Genomic DNA, 22,734 nt, shown 5'->3' with positions numbered 1-22,734 from the left:
GAGCCCACTGAAATATGGGTTACGTGAGTTTGTAAATTTATAAAATGTAATTAGTTTTCCAGTCTGGAAAATTACACATATGGTTGCTTTTATTTATTTATTTTTTTGGCATGGGTGTAATTTTGTGGTAAACCTTAAGTTTAAAAAATTTGAATGAAAATAAAATAAAAGAATAACGGGAAAATTCAGTTTGTATCACTCATCGAAAAATTACTGCATGAATGAATTTAGTGTAGATGAACAGCTGGCATATCCACTTTTTGTGCATTTTTGCTTAATTTTGACAAATTTCCATCCCCCCCAGTCGAGGCAGATGACTGCCCCCCCTGAGTTTTTTTCCCTTCCACTGTCGCCTTGTGCATGCTCAGGATGGGGGATTGGATCAAGGTCATGACTCGATGCAATCAGTTGCTTTCTATTATAGGATATTTATGAATTGGCTTGAAATTATGTGTATGTTGATTTGTGTATGTAAAGTGCCCTGTGACAACATTGTTGTGAAGTAGCGCGATACAAATAAAGCTGAATTGAATTGAAATAATTTTAATTTTCCTTTGATTGAAAAAATAAATAAACAAAAAAACCCTGCCATTCAAATCATGAAATGAGCACAGAGAAACAAACAACCAATAAAACATTTTTGCAGCAAATGCTAAGTAAAGACAAAACTATTTTTAGATTTGGCTAGTTGAACACAAAGCCTGAGTTCCTGCCTCTTGGACATAAGTTGATTTCCTATTAAGGCATAAAGAATTTTAAGTCTTTAAAAAAATTTTTTGTTTTTTTTTTCTCGTTTTTTCGCTTGTTTGTTTTTCTTGTTCAGATGACTCAATGCAAATTATAAAAGTCTATTGCAAGACTTTTAGAGTGTCATCTTAACATGTGTAATACTATCAGACTTGTTCACGTGAGCTGTTTTTACCCAGTGGGGGAAATCCAGTAACCTTGTGACCTAATTCAATTCCATGGATACTTCTAAAATAGACTCTGATCCACATACCTTTGGAAGCATCTGGAAACAGTGACTTTGAAGCACAGACAGACATTGTGCACTTTTTATGCCTGTCTGATGAAAGAATCTGAAAAGCTTCTCTTTACTGGTGGTGACTGCTGTAAGGATAATCTGCAAAATTCACATTCATTATACTTGTATTCAGAGAAAAAATTAATGTGTAAAGATCAAACTTCAGGACAATCAATCCATTAAAAATACATATTTGACTTAAAAACTTTGGATTTGGGATGGACATACTAAACCAGCTTTCAAATTTCACCTTACCTGTCTATAAAATTCTCAGATTAGAAAACATATGTGTTACTCATACAATATAATTTACCTTCACATAGCTACAGCCTGCGAGACTGTAAAGGCCATTATAAATCATTGAACCATTCATAAAGTACAGATAGGAACTTCCACCCCAGGGGTCCGATTAACCCGGTGTCTGAAAGCATCAGGAAAGCGTCAACCCAGCCGTAACTAAAAGGACTGCAGAGGAACAATGACAGGGCAAACATATGAGCTCAGTGAGGGACATGGCCAAATTATTACCGCCTCACACTTGCTATTTGAATACATTGAGCAACAGGTTACTGTTTAGACAAATCATCCTCCAACAAGTCAAAGTCAGCAGGGATTGGGTCCCAGCTGGGAAAGAGGACAGTCAGGACAAGACACAGAAACAAAGCTGCAAAAGCAAAGAAGAGGACAAAGACATGTCCCTGCAAGAGATGAAGTTCAAAGGCATAAGATAAAGTTTTAGGCTACACTCAGTCCAACCAAACATCTTCAAACAAATAATGCATTGTCCGGTTTTATTGATTTATTTATTCATTTTGTTATGCCGTTATCTTTTTGGTTAGAAAGTCCATATGATGAGGTGCTTGTCACAAGAAAAATGGAGAATAGACATGTAGAATAATATAAAATTATATAAAATGTTCATATACTTCAATCCAAGCAAGAATAACTCAGGGGTGTATTATGACCCTAATGGATTGGCAATCGGCAGTATCAAACTCTTATTCGAGCTCTTACAATGAGGAAAATGCCACCGTAGTGAATAAACTGATGCAAAAAAATGCTGCATTTTGAGAAATAACTTGTTGTTGACTGTGGTTGATGTGGGAGTGGAAAAAAATTAAACCATTGAGCAACTTGATATAATCATAAAAGTAGAATTGTAGTTCATGGATATTATAACTGCAGGGAGAAAACTCATATTAACCATTTACATCTTTATACAGTCAGAGGACTCATTAACAGGAGCAACAGCAATCATTCTCATTCCCACGCTGGTATTAGCGACCAATCTGATTTTATAACAGATCATGTTACAGCTATGTTAACTCACAACACAAATATTGTTACACAACATTTGCTAAAAAAAGGAAACTTCATGTCTTCCTTACTCTGTTCCCAGCTTATGTCGCGATGTTGTCAAATCTAAACAGCTACACATGTGTTATTACATGATGACATTAAAGACAGAGAAGATAAAGCATGGTAGTCGCAGGGTGCCATGCAAGGCTCACTTTCAACTTCTCTCTCTCCCTCTCTCTCTCTCGTATATTCTTAACTTTTTGCTTTTCTATTATTTGCTAGTGATGTGCATTACTTTAAAAAAAAAAAATACTTGATTGGAGTAGAACAGAATTATAGATTTCTAGGCTTGAAAATGAACATAAAAAATGGACAATGATTAGACAACCTAGAAGTGATGAAACAAGCAATAATATTAGAAAGTTGCCACCCGCCCTGCCCTGGGGAGATGGGAGGGGTGAGAGTGGAGTTTTATATATATATATATATATATATATATATATATATATATATATATATATATATATATATATATATATATATATATATATATATATATACATACATACATATTTATATATATTTACTTATATATACATAGCAGTAGATGGCAGTAATTCACCAATTCCTTGTTTTCCTGCAGTAAAGAGAACCACACAGTGATCATAAACACTAGAAGAAGAACAAGTGGGAGACGAAGAAGAAGAAGAAGAAGCCAACACGAAAACCTTAACAGCGGAACAAAGAGAAGTAAACGACAAAAGTTTGACTAATTCAATAATGTTTGCTGCCATATGCGTGTCAAATGTATCTTTACCTCGTCCTGTTGGTAACGATGTGATCAGTTAAAACCGTATTTATTATCTAAGCATCTTCGACCAAAGTGAGAAGAGGTCAGTCACTCTTCCAGTCCTTTTAAACTGATCATTTCACGTTAAGTAACGCGTTTTTTGAGTCTATCCAAATGAGCGACAAGTTTAACCTAAAGTTATCTCTAAAAGAAGCTTTCTGATTGGTTCTGAAAAACATGTAACTAATATCTTAGTCATACTTAACTTTTCTTTGAGCACCTCCTGAGGAAATCTAACTAAAAATGCATTTTACTGACGTTTGCGCCAGACGTCAGTAAAATGTCACGTAGTTCAGTTTCTACCATAGACTACAGTATTCACTTTGCTTTAAGGTGGATTTTTACGGAAGCCAGTTGTACTCGTTCGTGTATTTCTTTTGTGCGTGTGTTTGTGTGTTTTTAACACTCGTTTTAACAGGATGGTTTTTCTATATCAAACTCTTGTGAGTCCATTTCTAGTCCTTCACAGAAGTAACATAGCAGACAAACATCCAGTCAGACTCGAATCAGCCAAAGCTGCATGTCTTTGCACTATGAGAGGGAACCCACGCATGCACGGGAAGAACATGCAAGACTGTTCTAGTGCTTTGCCATTATCTTCTTCTCTCCTAACACCCCAGCTAATGGGTCCAAAGAGCAATCCCAGTACAGAGCTGTTCTTTACTGAATTGCCCCAGTGCAGTGTAGCCTGCAAAAGACACAAGCTTGCATCATATTTAGGATCATCCATCACTAACCAATGCATCTAATTTTATTTTCATCAAGCCTGACAAAGACTGACATTGTTAGTGTCTGACTGTTAAATTGTACAAATCACTCATTCACAGAATAACATAACAGACCATGACTGTAGCCCCTCCCCAGCTGCCATGGGGTCTATTTTAATTAATGAAATCAAGTGTAAGAAAGTAACTACCTACTTTTGACCAACCCTTAATCTTCTTATTATCTCGAGATAATGTTTTAATAAAAGGATAATAGTCAAGCACAGCCATGCTCAGATTTAATTATGGTGGTTTTTTTCTTTCTTTTTCTTGCAGGTAGTGTTTTCATCTTCAATCCACCAGTCTGATTTGCTGGAAGACCCGCCAGCAGGAGTTGCAATATGATGAAGACAGCTCTTAGCAAAGGCATCCGTGCCCACCGCCTCTGTAAGAATGTCACCTTTTACATGAATGAGTTAACGTCTCAGTCTGCAGGAAGCCGAAGCCAGAGCCAGATCTCTGAGGATCATAAACCCCTCATGCTGATGCTGCCGTGGTTGGGTTCACAACCCCAAGCTGTGGCCAAATATTGCGAAATCTACTTCCGTACTGGCTTTGATGTGCTTGTAGTGGAGAGCGAGGTGAGACCAATAGAAAGAAGAATGGTTCATTTTTATTGTAGATTTAATTAATAAACCACACATACAAACAGGACTTTCTACAAGTTATATAAATGTATATCCTGTAGATCATTTATAGCTTAATATTATTCTTTTGTGTCTCATAAATCATTCTGATTTTCATATTGTTCCTGGAATATAACATTATAGGGGAGTGTGTTATGTATGCATGCGGAGTTGGATTCTGGACAATAGACTATGATGGTCATCTAAACTCCCCATTCACATGTAAACAAGATAAAGAGTTGCATGTTAACCTGTGTGAGTTAAGTAAGAGCATTGTATTTGTAAGTCCCTCACAGCCAACATTCGGCATGACCTAATTTTGCCTGACCTGCTGCAACCCTTCTACACATAATAAGTGCAGTATACACAACCAGTGGTGCTAAGGTTACTTAGTAGCAGAAGCTCTTTTGGAGCATTAAACGCAGTAATCAGAAGAACATACATATATCCTGGACTGCCTATGTATATTCTGCCACACCACAGCACTGAGACAACTCTAGTTAAGGCCTTAAAAGACATCTGCTTAAGCACAGATAGCAGCAAAATTTCAGTCCTTGTACTACAAGATCTCAGTGACACAGCTGACTATAACGTCTCACTAAACTGTCTAATAAACTGGGTAGGACTCGATGACTACAATTAAGTGGTTTGAGTCTTCTTTAAAGGACAGGGACTACTTTGTGTCGATACGTTACTATAAATCTAGTGAACTAAAATAACCTCTGGAGTTTCCAAGGCTCCATCTTGGGGCTACTGCTGTTTAACATCTACACACAAATCTACATAACCATTTCACCAGGAGAGAATAGTCCAATCCAAACTCTGATCAAATGCATCGATCAAATTAAAACCTGAAAGGTGCCAGAACTCCCTTTAGCTAAATGAAGACAAAAGTGAAATGATAGTCTTTGGAGCCAAAGAAGAAAGATTAAAAGTCAACAATCAGCTTCAGGCAGCTACGTTAAAACTAATGAGAAAGCTAGAAATCTTGGTGTAGTGATGGACCCAGACCTGAACTTCAGCCGCCACGTTAAGACAGTTGTGAGGTCGCCTTTTATCACTAAAAGAACATATCGAGGATTAAGGGACTCACGTCTCATTAGTCAAGTTAGAAAAACTTGTCCATGCATTTTCAGTATCTTTAGTAGACTAGACTACTGCAACGCTGTCGTTACAGGTCTCCCTAAAACATAAGACAGCTGCAGTTTGTCCAGAACGCTGCTGCTTGAGTCCTCACTGAAACCAAGAAAGTGGATCATATAACTCGAGTCCTCAGAGCTTTCCCTGTCTGAAGAATTGACTTAAAAATCCTGCTGTTAGTTTATAAATAAATGGTTTTGGACCAAAATACATTCAGGATCTTCTGGTTTGTTATGAACCAGTTAGATCTCTTAAGTCATCAGGAACAGGTCTACTTTTTGTTCCCAGAGTAAAAACCAAACATGGAGAGGCAGCGTTCAGTTATTACGTTTCTCACTTGTGGAACAAACACCCAGAAAACTGCAGGTCTGCTGAAACTCTCTGCTGCTTTAAATCAAGATTAAAAGCTTTTTTATTTGCTGACTTTTATCAAAGCAACTGTTAATTCCTCACACTGTCATTTTTATTCAAAGCATTTTCATTCCCTCTCTTTTTATTTGATCACTTTTGTTAACTTTTCTTGTTTGTTTGCTTGTTATAATGCTCTCTGCCATCTCTGTAATGCTGTAATGTTTTTACACTTTGAATTGTCTTGTACATGAAATGCGCTATACAAATAAACTTCCCTTGCCTTACTTTAAAAAAAAAAAACAAAAAAAAAAACAATACTCAAGAACAAGTTTAAAAAATTGCTGAAGTATAAAAGTATCGGGTGGAATGATTACTTAAATAATGAGTAATGTCTGGTTCATATTTTTGGAAAACGACAAACATTAGGGGTGGAAAAATTGAAAAATCGAAAAATCAGGATTTCTTGCGTCACAATTTTAAAATCGATTTTTTTTTTTTTTTGTTAAAAAATCTTTTTTTTTTTCAAATAAACAAAAATAATGCATTATAAAATTAGTCATTTTTATTGTTTTTATTGATCTTTTCACTTGTCTTCTTGGACGTTATAGCAGCATGATGGTCTGACTACTGGGTTCTTTTTTCCTCATTGAAAGAAATAAAATGATGAGCAAAAAAGAAGTTTTATACATTATTTTTGTTTTTAATCTGCAAAAATCAGCAGTATTAAAGAATTATGAGAAATGCAATTTAAATCGAATCGGCACCCCCAAAAAATCTGAATCGAATCAAATCAGGACAAAAGCATATCGTCACAGCCTTAGTGAACATAGAAGTTACAAAAACCTTCTTGACCATTTATAATTTGTAGTAGTTTGTAGCTAAAGCTAACACATTCCTACATTGAAAACGTATAGTGGTCTGATTAGCTTATGCTGCTTTTCTCTCCAATTAGGTGAAAGACTTCCTGTGGCCTCGCTGGGGTCTGGATCGTGGAAAGAGGCTGCTGGACTTGCTCCAAAGTGAGCGCTTTATGTCCCGTCCCCTGCTTGTTCATGCCTTCTCTATTGGCGGATATACATTTGCTCAGCTGCTGGTACATATGTCCCAGGATAAACAGACATATCAGGCAGTCACAAACAGGATCAAAGGTCAAGTTTATGACAGCTTGGTTGTGGGCTCACTGGAGCAAATGGCCATAGGTAAGTCACTACTCACATTTTTTTTACCTAACTCTATATGTGTGGGGAAAAACAGAAGTCATCTGTTGCAGATAAAGTGTTTTTCTCCTTTTAGGTTTGGGTAAAACTATATTTCCTCGTTGGGAAACATTAGTAAAACAAGCAAGCCTGCTATACTTCAGCATATTTAAACGGCAAACAGTGGACTACTTCAAGACAGGCATCGATGTCTTTTGGAATACTCCAGTCACGACTCCTGTGCTGCTCTTCTTTTGTGAGAACGATGTGTTGAGCGACCCACGAACTGTAGAGGAATTGATGGTTTACTGGCAGAAGCGGGGGATGAACGTCACGGCAAAGAAGTGGGAGGATTCAGCACATGCATGCCATTTAAGGAGGTACCCACAGGAGTATCTGACCACCTTAGACACGTTCCTCCACTCACTCCATATCACCCCACTGAAGGCAAAGATGTAAACTCGACAATCTTATCCCCAAATTGGTTCCACGTTGTTTTGTGTGTTTTTCCCTCCTTCGTATTATTCTGAAATTCAGTAATTGTGAGAAAATGTGAAAAAAATTATGGGATTTCACCCACTTAAGCTACTGTTATTCTATAAATATTTTACAAAAATATAGATTTAGATACCTCGTGATGAAAACATATCTTGTTGAACTACATGCTACTTCATGTTTCTTATTCTAAATGAGATTTTAAAAGGAGGTGATAAAGATCTACTCAATAGAATTTCTCACATTCGAGCAGCAGTTGTCACAGCTACTGCTCAGTTACTTTCAGGCCATTTCATTCAGCGAGGAACCCTCATAAGCAGGAGGGACTGTTTAATCTTACTATTTGTTTAATAGAATTTGACATAAAACTGTTAAAAAGTCAGAATTTTTATAGTTTTTATGTTTACACAGACACATTTACCATCCGGATCAGCATTCAGATGATTAATGTGGTACCAATAAAACGAAACAAATCACTGGGGAGTGTGGCTGGAATTATTTGTTATAAATGGTGACAGTGAGGCTCGAAGATTGTGCGTTACAATGACTGCACTGGTATACAAAGATAAGAGATGCACACAGAAGGTTTAAGCTGTGAATGTGTTCATTTTATGCATTCTTGGGATTTTTGTCTTTCATTTGGTCTTATATTTACAAAATTCCATCAGTTTTTAGCCTACTCTTTTTTGAAAGTACACTTAAGATAAAATATTATAATGGATTGTCTTGACAAATTTCATTACGTTTTACATGAACATCTTCCCACATCAGCCGAAACAGAGATGATCACTTAATATGTGAGAATTTCTATTCTTTCAGCTTTTTAATAATTGCAGTTTGTTCAAAGTTCTCCTTTTATTAGGCAACTTGCATTTATGAGTTTTTAATTCAAAGCATCTTTAATAAGTTATCAATAAAGATGCAGCATGTAACAAATTCAAAGATCAATGACAGAAAAATGTTAAATATCCTTGAAATCTGTGTTTCTATTGGTATGTAATCACCCTACAAAAATACTTTTTTATTCTTGTACAATTAGGCATTTATGTCTACTTGTTTGTAGCTGCTTTGTTGTACTGACCTAAAGAAAAGGTGAATGAATATTAGGCTCTTCTTACCACTTAAATATATATTTATTTACATTTATCTGTTTTGAATTTACATATTAATACTGGACCTGAATATGGTGTCTCTGAATGGACAAACAACTATGTGTGTATTTATCTGAGGCCATCTGGTACTCATTTTGTACACACTTTACCTATAAGCTTTAGAATTGATGATCATTGTACCCAGTTGTTTTTTTTTTCCTCACAATTTTATAACACTGAGGCTGCATTGTGAAGTGAACCGTAAGTTTATCAACAACAAACATGAAGTTACTTTTGTTGTAAGCAGGTCGAAACACAGAAGGAAAATAAGAAAAAATGCAATGAATGTCGCTAGTAACAAAGGGTTTGTAGATCTGCAGTTCCGCAACAATGTTTTTAACCATCTCAGGATGTAAACTTGGAAGTTTTTCTTTAAGTTTCTTCCTCTTTAATTCAGTATATTTACATTTCACACCACTTTGATGTTGTGATGCTGAAAACTGGAGAAGATTACTGGAAATCGTCTTTTTTTTTTTTTTTTTTTTTTTTTTTTTTTTGACGACATCTTGACAGATTTTTTTTCCCCACAGAAAACTTCTCATATTTCCAGGTACCATTGATTTTTTTTATTCCTGATGGTTTACCAGGGGTTAGATTAGTTGTTTCCATTTCATGGTATTTGTTCACAGTGCTGTATGCTACAAAACATTGGGATGATCATGTCACACTGCTGTTAATCTGATGTTTTAACTCTGTGCCTTCACATGTGGGAAGTTGAAATATCTTTCAGTGACAGTTTTTAATTAAACCTGTCACACAGGCATTTACCAAAGCAAATTTTCACAAGTTTGCACTTGAATTTTACAACCGTCAGGTCCCTGTGTGTTTAACTATACCAGTAAACAGACAGCATATTATTCCAACGAATAAATAACAAATAATATATATGTAATAATACATTTAAGAGAAACAAACGTATAATTTATTAATTGTAATTTTAGTGATATTAAACTCAGTAGTGCATGTGTAAACTTAAGGAGTACTGTCATATAATACCAAAACTAATAAAACCTCACTTGTTTAACAAATGAAAAACTATTGAAAATGTTAAAGTTGTGCCTTTGATGTTTTACAGTAAATCTTTGTGTCGTACTTGAACATTTCTGATATGTGAAACAATTATATGATCTGTAATCTGTAAACTCAGTGATTTCATAAATGTATAAAATAAAATAAAGTTTATACACTGCAGTAGGGGTCACGACAGTTTAAATCTGTATTTGTGCTTCTATGCCTTTGTTTTTTTTCTATTAAATAAGGAAGCGTTGCTCACACATGAGACTGTCTGTTCAAAACCAGAAAATACACACTGAAACACATGATTGCACAATTAAGAGATTTGAATTTTTGCACTGGGATGGATGAATGAACTGATTCATTATAATAGTTTAATGATTTTTGTTTGTTATTATTAAAAGACAGATTAAAACTGATTGAAAACTGTGCAATTAAAAAGCAGTCATAATAAATATATGTATTTATGTATATATAAATAATTTCACAGTAACAAAAAAAAAAAACTGCAGTCATTGTCTTCGGCTGTACATCTCCAGATCTATTTATTGGAAGGAAGAGGTTTATATTTGATCATCAGCAGTAATGACAAACTTTAATGAATGTAATGGGCATGCTAAAAAGCTGCCATGTAAACATTTAAGTGTGTGTAAGTGTAAATCCAAAGAGATTTATGTGTAAAGCTACCTTTTCCCATGTATGCACCAGACTAACAAGCTTGACTTGTACGTGGGCGCCATCTAGTGGCAGATATAATTAGAGCATCATTTTAGCGCTTACAATGACATCACTCACGCACAAACATGATGTTGGTAAGAATGTACAATGGGATAGTGTAAAGTACTTTAAATATTAGAAAATTCATTAATGAATTATTTTTTGGAAAATTTGATTCACCTTTTCACAGTATTATAGTTTTATTGCTTCTGTATCTATTTGCAAAATCAATTATTTGTGGATGCAATTCACATGACATACATCAGCTGTTATTAGTAATTATTTCTGCATATGACGAAAAACAACCAAAGAAAGGGGTAAAGGAGTTGTCGCGCAACATTTAACCAGTGCTATTTGGAGCGCTGTGCGTGTAACCTCCGGGACGGTAGGTGGCGTATATGAACTATGGTGGCGAAGCGGCTCTTTCTTTTTCTGAACGAGTCTGTTCAGCTTCCGCTTAGTATTCAAGATGGCTGCCCTCACATGTAAACATGCGACTTAGTTGGTAGTTGGTGGTTTTCAAGTAAAAAATAAATAATGTCCATAGTGTTTTTGCTTGTCGCTAAATCGTGTGGTGCCATATAATTTGACAGTAACGTTCTGCCCCGACTTGTTAACAAACTAGTTTGTGAGTTTTTTTTCGCGGTTAGCATTAGCGGTTAGCTGTTGGAAGAGCCATGCCTGCTCAGACCATATTCGTTGGTTCGTTACCAGACTCCGCTACAAACCAGCGCCTTGAAGAAATATTCTCAGAGATCGGCCCGGTTAAACAATGCTTCGTGGTCAGAGAAAAAGGTACTGTTGTCACATTTTTTTTATTATTACTATTGTTTGGAAACAAACGTTAACATATTAGGCTTGTAGTCAGTAGAATCTCTCTCTCTCTCTCTCTCTCTCTCTCTCTCTCTCTCTCTCTCTGTACATTTATATATATACACGCACACACACGCACACATATATATATATATATATATATATATATATATAAATATATATATATATATATATATATATAAATATATATATAAATATATAAAGTTTTTTTGTTTTTTTTTTTTATCTACAAAAATCAGAAATATTGAAGAATTTTGAGAATCGCAATTCAAATCGTATCGTCAGCCAAAAAAATCGGAATTGAATCGGGACAAAAGCCTATCGTCACAGCCTTAATATATACTATACTATATATATATATATATATATATATATATATATATATATATATACATATACATACACACACACACACACACACACTCATATATATATATTTATATGTGTGTGTGTGCATGTATCATACAGAGCCTGATGGTTCAGAAAACATCTCAGTAATTTTTTTTTAAATTCCTAAACTAGGTACAGAGAAATGCAGGGGTTTTGGATTTGTCACATATTCCATGGAAGAAGATGTACAGCGAGCCTTGAAAGAAATAAAAGACTACGATGGAAAGAAGCTGTCTTTGACTTTGGCGAAGAAGAAACGTAATGATAAACACAAGTCAGGTTTGTATGAATACACGTGTAATAACGAGTGAGGAAGAGGAATCTGGCCTTGGTTTCTGTACATATAATAACATTTACATCTTTTCTTTTGACAGATAAAGAGACAACAGCAGTCCCACATAAAAATGAGCAGGAAAATAAAGGCCTGAAGAAAAACCTTCTGAAATCCAGACTTATTATAAGAAATCTTAGTTTTAAGGTAACGTGTAATGCATGATGGTAACATGCAAGCTGTGACACAGATATTTGATGATATTGCCTTTTGTTACAGTGCACAGAGGATGATCTAAAACAAGCATTTGAAAAGTTTGGCACAGTCATTGAGGCCAAAATTCCTCTAAAACCTGGTAAAAAAAAAAAAAACATAAAGCACACACAGACAAACATGTATATTCTTACCTAATCCTGAAGAAGAACAGTTTTATTATGTTAAAAATTCTCCTGCTTTTGTAGATGGGAAGATGCGTGGCTTTGCATTTGTCCTGTTTAAAACCATGTCGGGGGCTGGAAAGGCGCTTAAAGCCATGAATCTGAAGGAGATTAAAGGTCGGTCAACACAACAGATGTATGTGAGAGGCACTCGCAGGTTAAATTTAATACTTTTTTATTTTACATGTTTTTTTTTTCTGATTAAAAGGTCGTCAAGTAGCAGTTGACTGGGCTGTGCCAAAAGACAAGTATACCACCTCACAGCAGCCTTCAAGTTCTGGTAAATTTTTACTAAAGTCCACCTGTAATTCACACTGTACTTTGCATTTGTTCATAGAAGCACTAACTGGTTAACACTAAGAACCAATATGTGGATTTTCCATCCATGTTCCCAAACCAGTGCAGTTGTTGAATACAGACAGCAGCCTGTAAGCTGTATGTGGTTCTTTTTAATGCTACAATCTGCTTCCTTGTTTTCACACATGAGCACTGGGATGGAAAAGAGCAGCTAATTGGCATTGATTCTTAAGAAACAAACTTTGTTTGCATTAATTTGCTTGGTCCATCACACAGTTGGAATGAAGTGTGAATTTTCACTTTCCAACCTTTTTCTTGTCTTCTTCCAATGTTTCCTTTGCATCTGGATATTTACTCATATGTTTGTGTATACAAACTTTGCTGTTGGAAGTGTAAGTTTGTCTTAATATATTTTATTTTCTTCTTAGGCATCAAAAGTACAAAAGAAGCAGACGTAGAAAGTGAGACTGAAGATGAGGATGAGGAAAAGAAAGAAGCTGTGCCTGAGAAGAAAAAGTGTGAAGCATTCTTTACAAATATCTCTAATTTGTATGACAGCCAGCGTTACAGACTGAGTAACGTCGCTGTTTTTTTACTGTGTCAAGAGTTGTTTCAGAAGCAGCGGTGCAGCAGATGGAGGAGTCTCAGTCAAGTGATGATAACAGTGAAGAGGATGAAGAAGAAAGAGATGATGATGAGGAGGAGGAGTCGGAAGTGGAGGAGGAGGATGAGGGGGAGAGTGATACTTTTGATTCAAATGACGATCAAGATGACAGTCAGGATGAGGAGGATGAAGAAGACCAGTCCAGTACGAATCCTAATATTTCTTCTCAGTACAGTTTATTCTTTAATGAAAAAAAAAATCCATACTGTATCTTTTAAAATGGTTTTTATTTCCAGAGCAAAAGAAAACTTCAAAGAAACTTCTGCCTTCAGATGTAAAAGAAGGCCGAACAGTTTTCATCAGGTTTGTCTGTTTTACCCGTAAATCTGCTTTCTTCTTTATCTTTCCAATCTTTTCTTCTTCCATGTCCATTTCACATGAGACAAACTCTTCAAGCAGTCCTATTTGTTTATTAAGTTATCATTTGTTCATCTGTAATCTAGGAACCTGTCCTTTGACACAGACGAGGAGGGTCTCGAGGAAGTTCTCCTTCAGTACGGAGAGCTTAACTATATAAAGATTGTTCTCCACCCAGACACAGAACATTCAAAAGGTCAGTCAGCAGCGCTTGAGTCAGATGCTCCTCTGTTACAGAACACTGGTTGATGAAGCTTTGTCTTTTTTAATTTAATATTTTATCAGGCTGTGCGTTTGCTCAGTTTAAGACAAAGGAGGCAGCGGACAAATGCATGCTTGCTGCACAAGATGAAACACAGGTAATATACCATGAGACATGCATGGAGTATAAAGTTTGTCTTGTGTCTACCACTGTTTCATCAGCTGCTTCTGTTCAGTGATATGTTGCGTGGATGTTCTCTTGCAGAATGGCGGCATCCGTGTGGATGGTAGAAAGCTGTTTATTGTTGAAGCTGTGAGCAGAGAAGATGCTGTTAAGATGAAGGCCAATAAGACAAAAGTAGAGACGGGGATAAGAAACTTGTACCTGGCCAGAGAGGGATGTGAGTCTGTGTGCTTTGAGCTGCTTATTTTTAAATGATAAATAGATCAAAGTTTAAATTAGGAGACAAAATTCCTATTACCAGTCAGTTCCACTTCTTTAAAAAGGACTTTTTAGGATTAAAGAGCTCCAAAATCTTTCTTTTTTTTGTTTCTCTTCTGAACGCTCAGTGATCCGCTCTGGAAGCAAGGCTGCAGAGGGAGTATCTGAAGCAGACATGACCAAAAGAGCTCGAGTGAGTACACTTTTCAAATACACTTTTTTAAGAGTATGTGTGTCAGTCCTGCATGATGCTTCATCTCCCATTCTAGACTTGTTTTATAACTCCCGCTTTGACTCATTACTGATGTTGCCTTGTTTTTCTAGTTTGAAGACGTAAAGCGAGCCAAGCTTCGGGACATTAATGTGTTTGTGTCAAAGACTCGCCTGTGTGTCCATAACCTGCCAAAGTCAGTGGACAATAAGAAACTTAAAGCACTTTGCTTTCAAGCTCTAAAGGGAGTCAAGGGAGCTCGGATAACAGAGGTGAGCTTCTACATTAGTGGTTGACAATTTATTATTCAGCAGTTGTTTTGTATGAGTAGGTTATATGGAGGAATTGGAAGCTGTGTGATTAGATAAACTGTGTCTTAGTGACCTGTCAGGGATGTTGTTCTCATTTGTTTTTTTCACACATCTGTTTCTGCTTCCTGCTTCTCTTTTTAGTGCCGGGTCATGTATGATAAAAAGCCAGTGAAGGGCCAGATGATGGGACAGTCACTTGGTTTTGGCTTTGTTCAGTTTCAGGACCATGAGCATGCTCTTAGCACTCTCCGTTACCTTAACAACAACCCTGACATCTTTGGCTCACATAAGGTACATTTTTACAATTTGTTTCCAGATCATGTTTAGTGTCTTTGCCGCCACTTGTTTGTATTGATTTTGTTTTCTTTTTCTATGTTTACAAATAAGAATGTTTTCATCAAGTGTAAATTTAATCTTTTGTGTCATTCTGCAGAGGCCCATTGTTGAGTTTTCCCTGGAGGATTCAAGGAAACTCAAAATCAAAGAAAAGCGACAACAACAGAACAAGGTGTTTGCAGTTTTAAATGTTCTAAAATTCTTTCTCAAATAACTAGAGAAACACAACAACTTCTTTTATTTCTGCAATGGAAAGTAAGGCTTTGTTTCTGTTTGCAGGAAATGTTGCAAAATCAGGCTTTAAAAAGAAGCGCAAAACCTCAGTCCCAACTATCTGCAGATGGAAAAGGACCAAGGAAGGGTGGGAACACAGCAGACACACAGAGGGAGCAAGGTAGAAAAAAGTAGTGATTGTTTTAGAAAAATTATCAAGTCGATGTTTCTCTTTTTCTGCCTTTGCTTTCATCTTTTTGAGTTGCATCCCAATCTTGGTCTTTTTATTGGCTTATCCTCATTTCAGTGACAGTGTCCCCCTCCGCTTTATATCCCCTTTTCTTGTGCATAACAACGTATACAACACTTTTAAAGTCATGCAACATAATCCCAATCTGGGTTGAAGTGTGAACTCTGACTAGGCAGTTACAACGGATTTCATCCTTTTATGCATAGTGGCTATATAGTGGACACTTATTTACAAGCCTTTTTTTTTTTATTGCATATTCATGAATGAGGATGGTATTTTTGTAAATAAACCACTTCAGTGGATGTTAGTGAGTCATCCAATATGTTTCCACTCACTGGAGAATAAATTAATTTCTTAAATGCTTGAACGTAATGTAAATATGCAAGTTTTTCTTTACGATAAATAGGAAAAGAAAATGATACCACTATTTACATAATATAAATATGACTATTTATTATTTTATAAATATTTTAGAGAATGAATTAATATAAATAATAAATGACAATAAATTCTAAATGTCACTAATAAACAAAGTATCATTTCATATTCTGTTGAGGTCAAGTACTGTATTTAAAAAAATGTTGCAATGTTTTGTTGGGTTTTTTTTCATGCAGGATTTAATAAACTTCAGGGTTCTTGTCCTGCTGGAATAAAAACCTCTGTTTCAGTGCCAAATCTTCTGATCACAGAAAGGTTTTCATCAAGAATTTTTTATAATTATAAGCACACAACGTTTTTTGACTAATATTACCAGTTATTGCCATAACTACACATACCTTAAATACAACACAAAGTTCGTCAGTTTGTTAAATTTTACAGTTGATGCTTTGAAAGATGTTGATTAATAATCAGTCATTTAGATTTTGACTTTTTTATATTGCAGTACTGTCCTGTTCTGAGGCATTGACAGTTTTTTTTTTTCTCCATTCTGCATTGTGACATCTGTTTGCTGGACTTTATTTAACACTATTGATTATTCACTTTTTTTTCTTTTACATTGTTATAGAAAATTGAAACAGTGCTTTAATAGAAGTTTTACTTTTATTAGGTAAGGTACTTCTTGCATTAAAAAAATGCTTTCTAGATTAAATCTGATTGAAAACAGACCTGTGTAGAACATTATCTGCTGTTAATGGGTGAATTTATCTTCTTATCCATCCTTTTACAAAAGATGTACAAGATTTTTTATTTTGAGTGGTTTTCTTCTATCACTCTTCATCTTGTTCTTACTTGACCTGACTTCACTTCTTCATCAGGTATTCCTGAAAGGCAGAAACAAGATGGACAATACTCGGGTTTCCAGACCAACTCTGAAATTGAGTATGTAGAGCTGCAGAATGGAAAAAAACGGAAGAAAGTTCTACCTATGCCCTCTCGTCGGGGACCTAAGATTAGGTATTATTTACAATGCACTCTTCATAACTTCATATCCACTCATAAATCCTCATGAAGTTAATTCTGTCATTTTGAAGTTTTATGTAATGCAACTATGGAGTTATTAGTTTGAAAATCTTTTCAATGTTTTTTTTATTGTTTCTGAACAGTTTCAAGCCAAACAGCTGGAATAATTAGCTTGCCACCTCTTGGACTCACTTTTATACACTATGATACTTAGATTAACACACACACTCATCCACTCCAAACTCTAGTCTGAGAATCACCACAAGTATCTGAGCTTGATCAGTGAGGTTTAAGTAAGTCACTTTGCAAACCCTGTTCTGAACTCAAGTTACTGATGACTGTGTCAGGAGGGTTAAAACAGACAAAACAAATAAATAAATAAAAAAAAACAAACAACAACATCATAATGGAGCTACAGATCATGTACTTCTGTTCTTTGTAGAATGCGTGACAAAGGGAAGCAACAGGGCCTCCCTCCCAAGAAAGCAAAGCCTGGAACCAAATGGAACGAGCATCAGAGGCGGAAGATTGAGAAACCTGTGCAACCCAGAAATCAGGTATATAAATGTCATGATTTCTTTAAGCTCTGGACAGAGCACTGATCTCTGAAAACAGCTGAAACTGTGAGATTTAGTGGCTTTAATGAGAATAGGATGTAGGATTTCCCTCATAAACCATTATGACACTTAAAAAGCTCCAATATCTGTAAACTTTCAGATAATTGAAAAAAAAACAGTTAAGAACTGTCTGATAAATCTAATGTGAAAAACATTTTATACAAGAAAGTGTCTTTTTTTTTTTTAAGGTAAAAACTGCAAAGAGGCAGCCGTACAAGAACAGGGATGGGGACCGTTTTGAGAGCCTGGTGGAGCAGTATAAGAAGAAACTGATAGACAACAGTAACAAGAATCCAACAATAAAAAGAAGCAAGTGGTTTGAAAGTTAATTTTATGTGTGTGGGTGTGTGTGTGTGTGTGTATATGTGTGTGTGGGTGTGTGTCTGGAAGACAAAACTGTACTGAATGAAGTGACCCTGTTTATTTGACAAAAATTTTGCAAATCTGAAAATTAATCTATTCCTGTTTTTCTAAGCCTGTTTATATCTTTTTAAACTAGTTACTATGGTTACTATGAGAATATGTACAAAACCTCTTTTTGTGTTTAAAAATTTGAAAGTTGTTTTACCATTAATCTCTACAATGCTGTAATAAACCATATTTGCCCTAAATTCACAGATAAATTTATTACCTTATGAAGCTCATTTTATTCATTCTAGATTTAAACATGAGTGAAACGTAAAGTTTTAATATTCATAAAAACACTCCGTTCTTGACCTGGAAGACACAAGTGCAGCCAGACAAATGAAGCTCTTACAATGTAAAAAGTATCAGCATCACCTTTTCTATTCTGTTTTCCTCAGCACATCTTCAAACTCAAAACACAACACTGTCAAATAGGGAAAAATTCATTCTTTAATATTTATAAATAGTTTCATCCAGGAGTAAAAGAAATAGTATGAATGGTACAAAAATAGAAACTGAACTGAACAGCTGATATTGCACAAAAACTGCATCTGTGGTATATTTCAGTCCACTTTTCAAAAATTTCCCAGCAAAACAGTAAGGCTTATACAGCAGAATAAATTTTGTGACTGAATATACATAAAATTTATGTATATAAATTTATGTATTTATGTACTTGTCCTCTTAGATTCCCTTGTGTGCAAAGCATGCAAAAGGTTCTGAATAAGCATCTTGGTGAAAACATATATGATGCAGCAAACCTGATATGGTACAAAATTCAGACAACTAATCCATAATTTAAACAAGTGGAAATTCTGAAGTTGCAAACCATCCAATAAATGCGCCAAAGACTTACAAATATTGGTTCTAATAATTTTGTCAGCAAGTTGCAAGCTGGTTCAATTTTTGTTCCAGCACTTTAAGAAGGTGCATCATTCTCTTGACGACTATGTTGAATATACTGATAGAAAATCTCTTTTGATTCTCCAGATGTTCCAGCCAAGCAGGTTTTGGTGCGTTTACTTGCAGCTCGTTGCAGTTCATCTGTATTGTTCTCAGGTCATTCACCAGCTGGAACATATCGCTCTTGATTTGATCCACATCGCTCAAATTCTCCTCGATCAGGTTGTTTAAAGCTTCCAAGTTCCTCGTTATTGAGTCCATACTCGCTTCATTTTCACTTGGAGTGAATGTCACTGGATCCTGTGTAGCAAGAGGGACATGAATCAGTCAAAAACAAACTTTTAAAAACACCACAAAACATTCATAAAAAAACTGGAAAACTTACCTGTGAACCCTCTTCCTGGTCCTTCAACCTAATCTGCAGCTGAGAAATCAACTCACATACAGATATTACATTGATCTGTTCCTTTGGTAGTGGAGCAGTTTTTACTACTCTTAAAACTTGGAAGAGAGAGACCAGGAGAACCAGGGTGTAGTACATAATGGTAGTATTTCCTTGGAAATAAGAATGCAGAAGAGCAATAGTCCCTAGGACACAAGAAAAGAGCAACATTATTGCAGGTAGACTAGCTTGAATGAATTATTTTCTGAATTTACACATATACAACATTTCCTCCAGTAATTTGCTCAACATGTTTGATTGTTACAGCGAGTATTCGTAATAGAAACGTTGATTTCTGTGTCACAACTAAAAAGATCTTAAATGCCAGTTAACTCTTTGTTTTCTCAAGTTTTATTTCACAAAACTCTTCAAAGAACAGGATCGGTGAGCTTTCAGAAACTCAGCAGATAGCATCAATTTACCTGATGACATATTTTAATACTTTATTTTGTAAAGAAACATCCTAAAAGGTGGATAACTGATAAAGGAAAACATAGCGGTGACATTAATGAGATCTAAAGCCTGATTTGAGGAGGTGAAGACATGCAAAGAGATGGTCTGGAAAATTGAGCTTACCTTGGATGGGAATTGAGTGTATGCCACCCTTAGGCTCCATTAGAACATCTTATAGTGAAGTGCTGTTGACTCATCTTTTACTCACTTAGCTGACCCCCCTCCTCCAATTCCACACATCCACCCCTTTACCTCTGCCCATCTCACACCCAAAAACACTGTCTGAGATGCTATGGGAGACAGGAAGCTAGTTAAATACATATTTGATTAATAATAACATTTTTGAATGACAGAGTAGAAGTATTTTACAGCAGCTCCACTTTTTTATTTTATGGGGAGGGGGTAATGATAAATGCAGCTAATGCCCCCTTACCCTCTATAAACTGTTATAGACAAAAATGAAAGTTAGCACGTCAATAATCCAGTTAAACTTTTTCTTTTTTTCTGGAGCCAGATGTCTGTTTTGCCTCCAAGAGAAGGGACAAAGAGAGCAAATTTCAGTTTTTATGGATGTAAATGGGATTTAAAAGCAGCATGTTAAAGATTTGATCTGAACATTGATAAGGTATGAACTCATCAAAGGAAATGTTTCCGGAGAACTACAGTGTCCTGCTTGCATTTACAACAGAGGCCGAGTATTATTCATGACAAAAGACTGAGTGCAAGGATGAATGATTATTGTCGGGCTTTGGACCAAGTTCCTTGGCAAACAATAAACATTTTCCCTAAAATCTAGGATGACTAAAAGCTGAGTGACGTCTCAGAATGAGGAAAATAATCTAGACATACTGTGGTGGTCAGCCCCCAGTTTCTTCCCATTAACTAAAAACATGCATGCACCGTTTCCAAATTCTCCCTAAGAAGAAAGTGAGAGGGGTTGCTGTCCCTCTGTTTTGGCTGCGTGATGCACTGCCAATCTGTCCAGGCTGTAACCTGCATCTCACATATCAGCTGTGGAAAAGTGGTCAGCCGGGACTGTTAAGGCTGACTTAGCTGAGATTTTGGAAGCTTTTTCTCTTTTCTTATTTAAGATGATTGAATTTCTTTAATGATTATTCCCTGGTAAAATTTGTATGCTGGGTTCAGTCAGACTGTGTCCTGTTGGACAGGAAATCACTTTCTAAAGTATGACTGTTGTACAGTGCAAGACTCCATTGATATTTAATGATTGGTCACATGACTTATGGGAGCATATGAGTCAGTCTGGGAACTGCCTGCTTCTGTTTTGACAAACTTCACAAAATTGCATGTAAATGAATACATACATATGAATTGATGTTGAATGTGCAAGGATGTCAGGACCATTGAGATGTCAACAAAGATTAATTAGTCAAGTGTTTGTGAAAATGTACTTGCAGTACAGTTTTATGTTTTAAGCCAATAAGTGCAGCAGCAGCCAGTGAAAGGAGGATGACTTCTGCAGAATGACTTGGAGCATGTTATGCAATGTTCAAACTATTTGAGCTTTTACTGGATACTGATAGTCTTTCCCATCAGTATATCAAAAAGAGCCTTCACAAGTCACTGTTGAATTATACATTTGAAAACGGCCGAGAAAACGTCTTCCAGGAAGCCAGTCAGGTACATGTAATATTAAAGTTTTAGTCAAGAAACTGTATGCAACTTAACTTTGCCTCATTTTATAACTTTTAATTTTTTCATTAGGTAATTAAATCATCATGTTTGCTAATTGATGAACAGAATAGCTCATATGGGACTATCAAAAATAAATGCTAGAGCTTTATGAAATACACGTCTAAAGTGGAAACTTTATAGGAATACAGTTGAAATTCTGTTTTAGACTGTGGACTGAGTAAATAAAGGATCATGTTAGGAGCTAAACTTAGTTTAAAAAAGACATTAAAAATGAAAACAAGTACAGAAAAGTTTGTGGTTTCCTGTCACTCCCTCAGTGATTGTTTCTTTTGATCAGTCAGTCCTGCATTCTCCTCAGCATGAACTCTGAAGCTTTCTCAGTTTCTAAACCACTTTGTCATTTAGTTTTCTTTGTTGCCTTCTCCAAAACTTCTCCCTTCTTAACTCTTCTTCTGAAACTCTGAATTAAAAAAAAGAACTCTGAGTTGCTGTTTGCAACGCATGGGCAGCACTTACAGAGAAACTTTCAGCCAATAGGATCAGACGCACTCTCGAACTTTGGCTGAAGCTCAGTTTCCTATTTTCCATGTTGGAGGTCTGTCTGGAGCTGATGGAATTTCTTCATCTCCTTTTGATAATATTAGCGTTAAACATTTGTAACCACATATAGTTTCTACATTCTTAAACACTTAAAAATGATGCCCATATACAAAAGCAATGATGATTCATTCAGACAGGATAAATAAATGCACAATAAGACAAAGCTATAAAAAGGATTAAAAGAGGGAATGTTGGAAATAAATTAATAAACTGAATGGATTAAACATTGTAAATCTTGTGGATTTGCACTGTCTGTAGATCCAGCAAAAAAATACGAACGTACATAGAAGCAGGTTAAGAGCAAGATATGATTTTCTTATGTCCTAGACAGACATAAACCTCCAAGTATCATCAGAAGAATGCACCATAATTTGAGACAATTAAAAAAAAACCCTCCTGGTTTGGAAATGAACATC

The 22,734-nt window shown here is 35.7% G+C and overlaps 2 protein-coding genes across 2 annotated transcripts; both read left to right on the top strand.

Moving 5' to 3' along the window:
• Nucleotides 1–3,008: 3,008 nt before the first annotated feature.
• On the top strand, nt 3,009–7,978 carry LOC306765516 (transmembrane protein 53). The gene is made up of 4 exons (XM_079252997.1): nt 3,009–3,073; nt 4,214–4,518; nt 7,007–7,253; nt 7,348–7,978. Exons 2-4 carry the CDS (start codon nt 4,279–4,281, stop codon nt 7,707–7,709), a joined length of 849 nt encoding a protein of 282 aa, XP_079109123.1. The 5' UTR covers nt 3,009–3,073; nt 4,214–4,278; the 3' UTR covers nt 7,710–7,978.
• A 3,138-nt stretch (nt 7,979–11,116) lies between these two features.
• On the top strand, nt 11,117–18,459 carry rbm28 (RNA binding motif protein 28). Its single transcript, XM_079248723.1, has 20 exons — nt 11,117–11,422; nt 11,984–12,130; nt 12,226–12,329; nt 12,402–12,477; nt 12,584–12,676; nt 12,768–12,839; nt 13,285–13,372; nt 13,462–13,664; nt 13,757–13,823; nt 13,964–14,073; nt 14,163–14,236; nt 14,344–14,479; nt 14,649–14,713; nt 14,845–15,003; nt 15,184–15,333; nt 15,476–15,550; nt 15,658–15,772; nt 17,098–17,236; nt 17,685–17,799; nt 18,048–18,459. Exons 1-20 carry the CDS (start codon nt 11,305–11,307, stop codon nt 18,186–18,188), a joined length of 2,247 nt encoding a protein of 748 aa, XP_079104849.1. The 5' UTR covers nt 11,117–11,304; the 3' UTR covers nt 18,189–18,459.
• Nucleotides 18,460–22,734: the final 4,275 nt, after the last annotated feature.

The sequence above is a fragment of the Telmatherina bonti genome, assembly GCF_933228915.1.
Source record: "Telmatherina bonti genome assembly, chromosome: 2".
NCBI lineage: Eukaryota > Metazoa > Chordata > Actinopteri > Atheriniformes > Telmatherinidae > Telmatherina > Telmatherina bonti.
The sequence above is the reverse complement of the archived record's forward strand: the minus strand, read 5'-3'. Positions and strand labels throughout refer to the sequence as shown.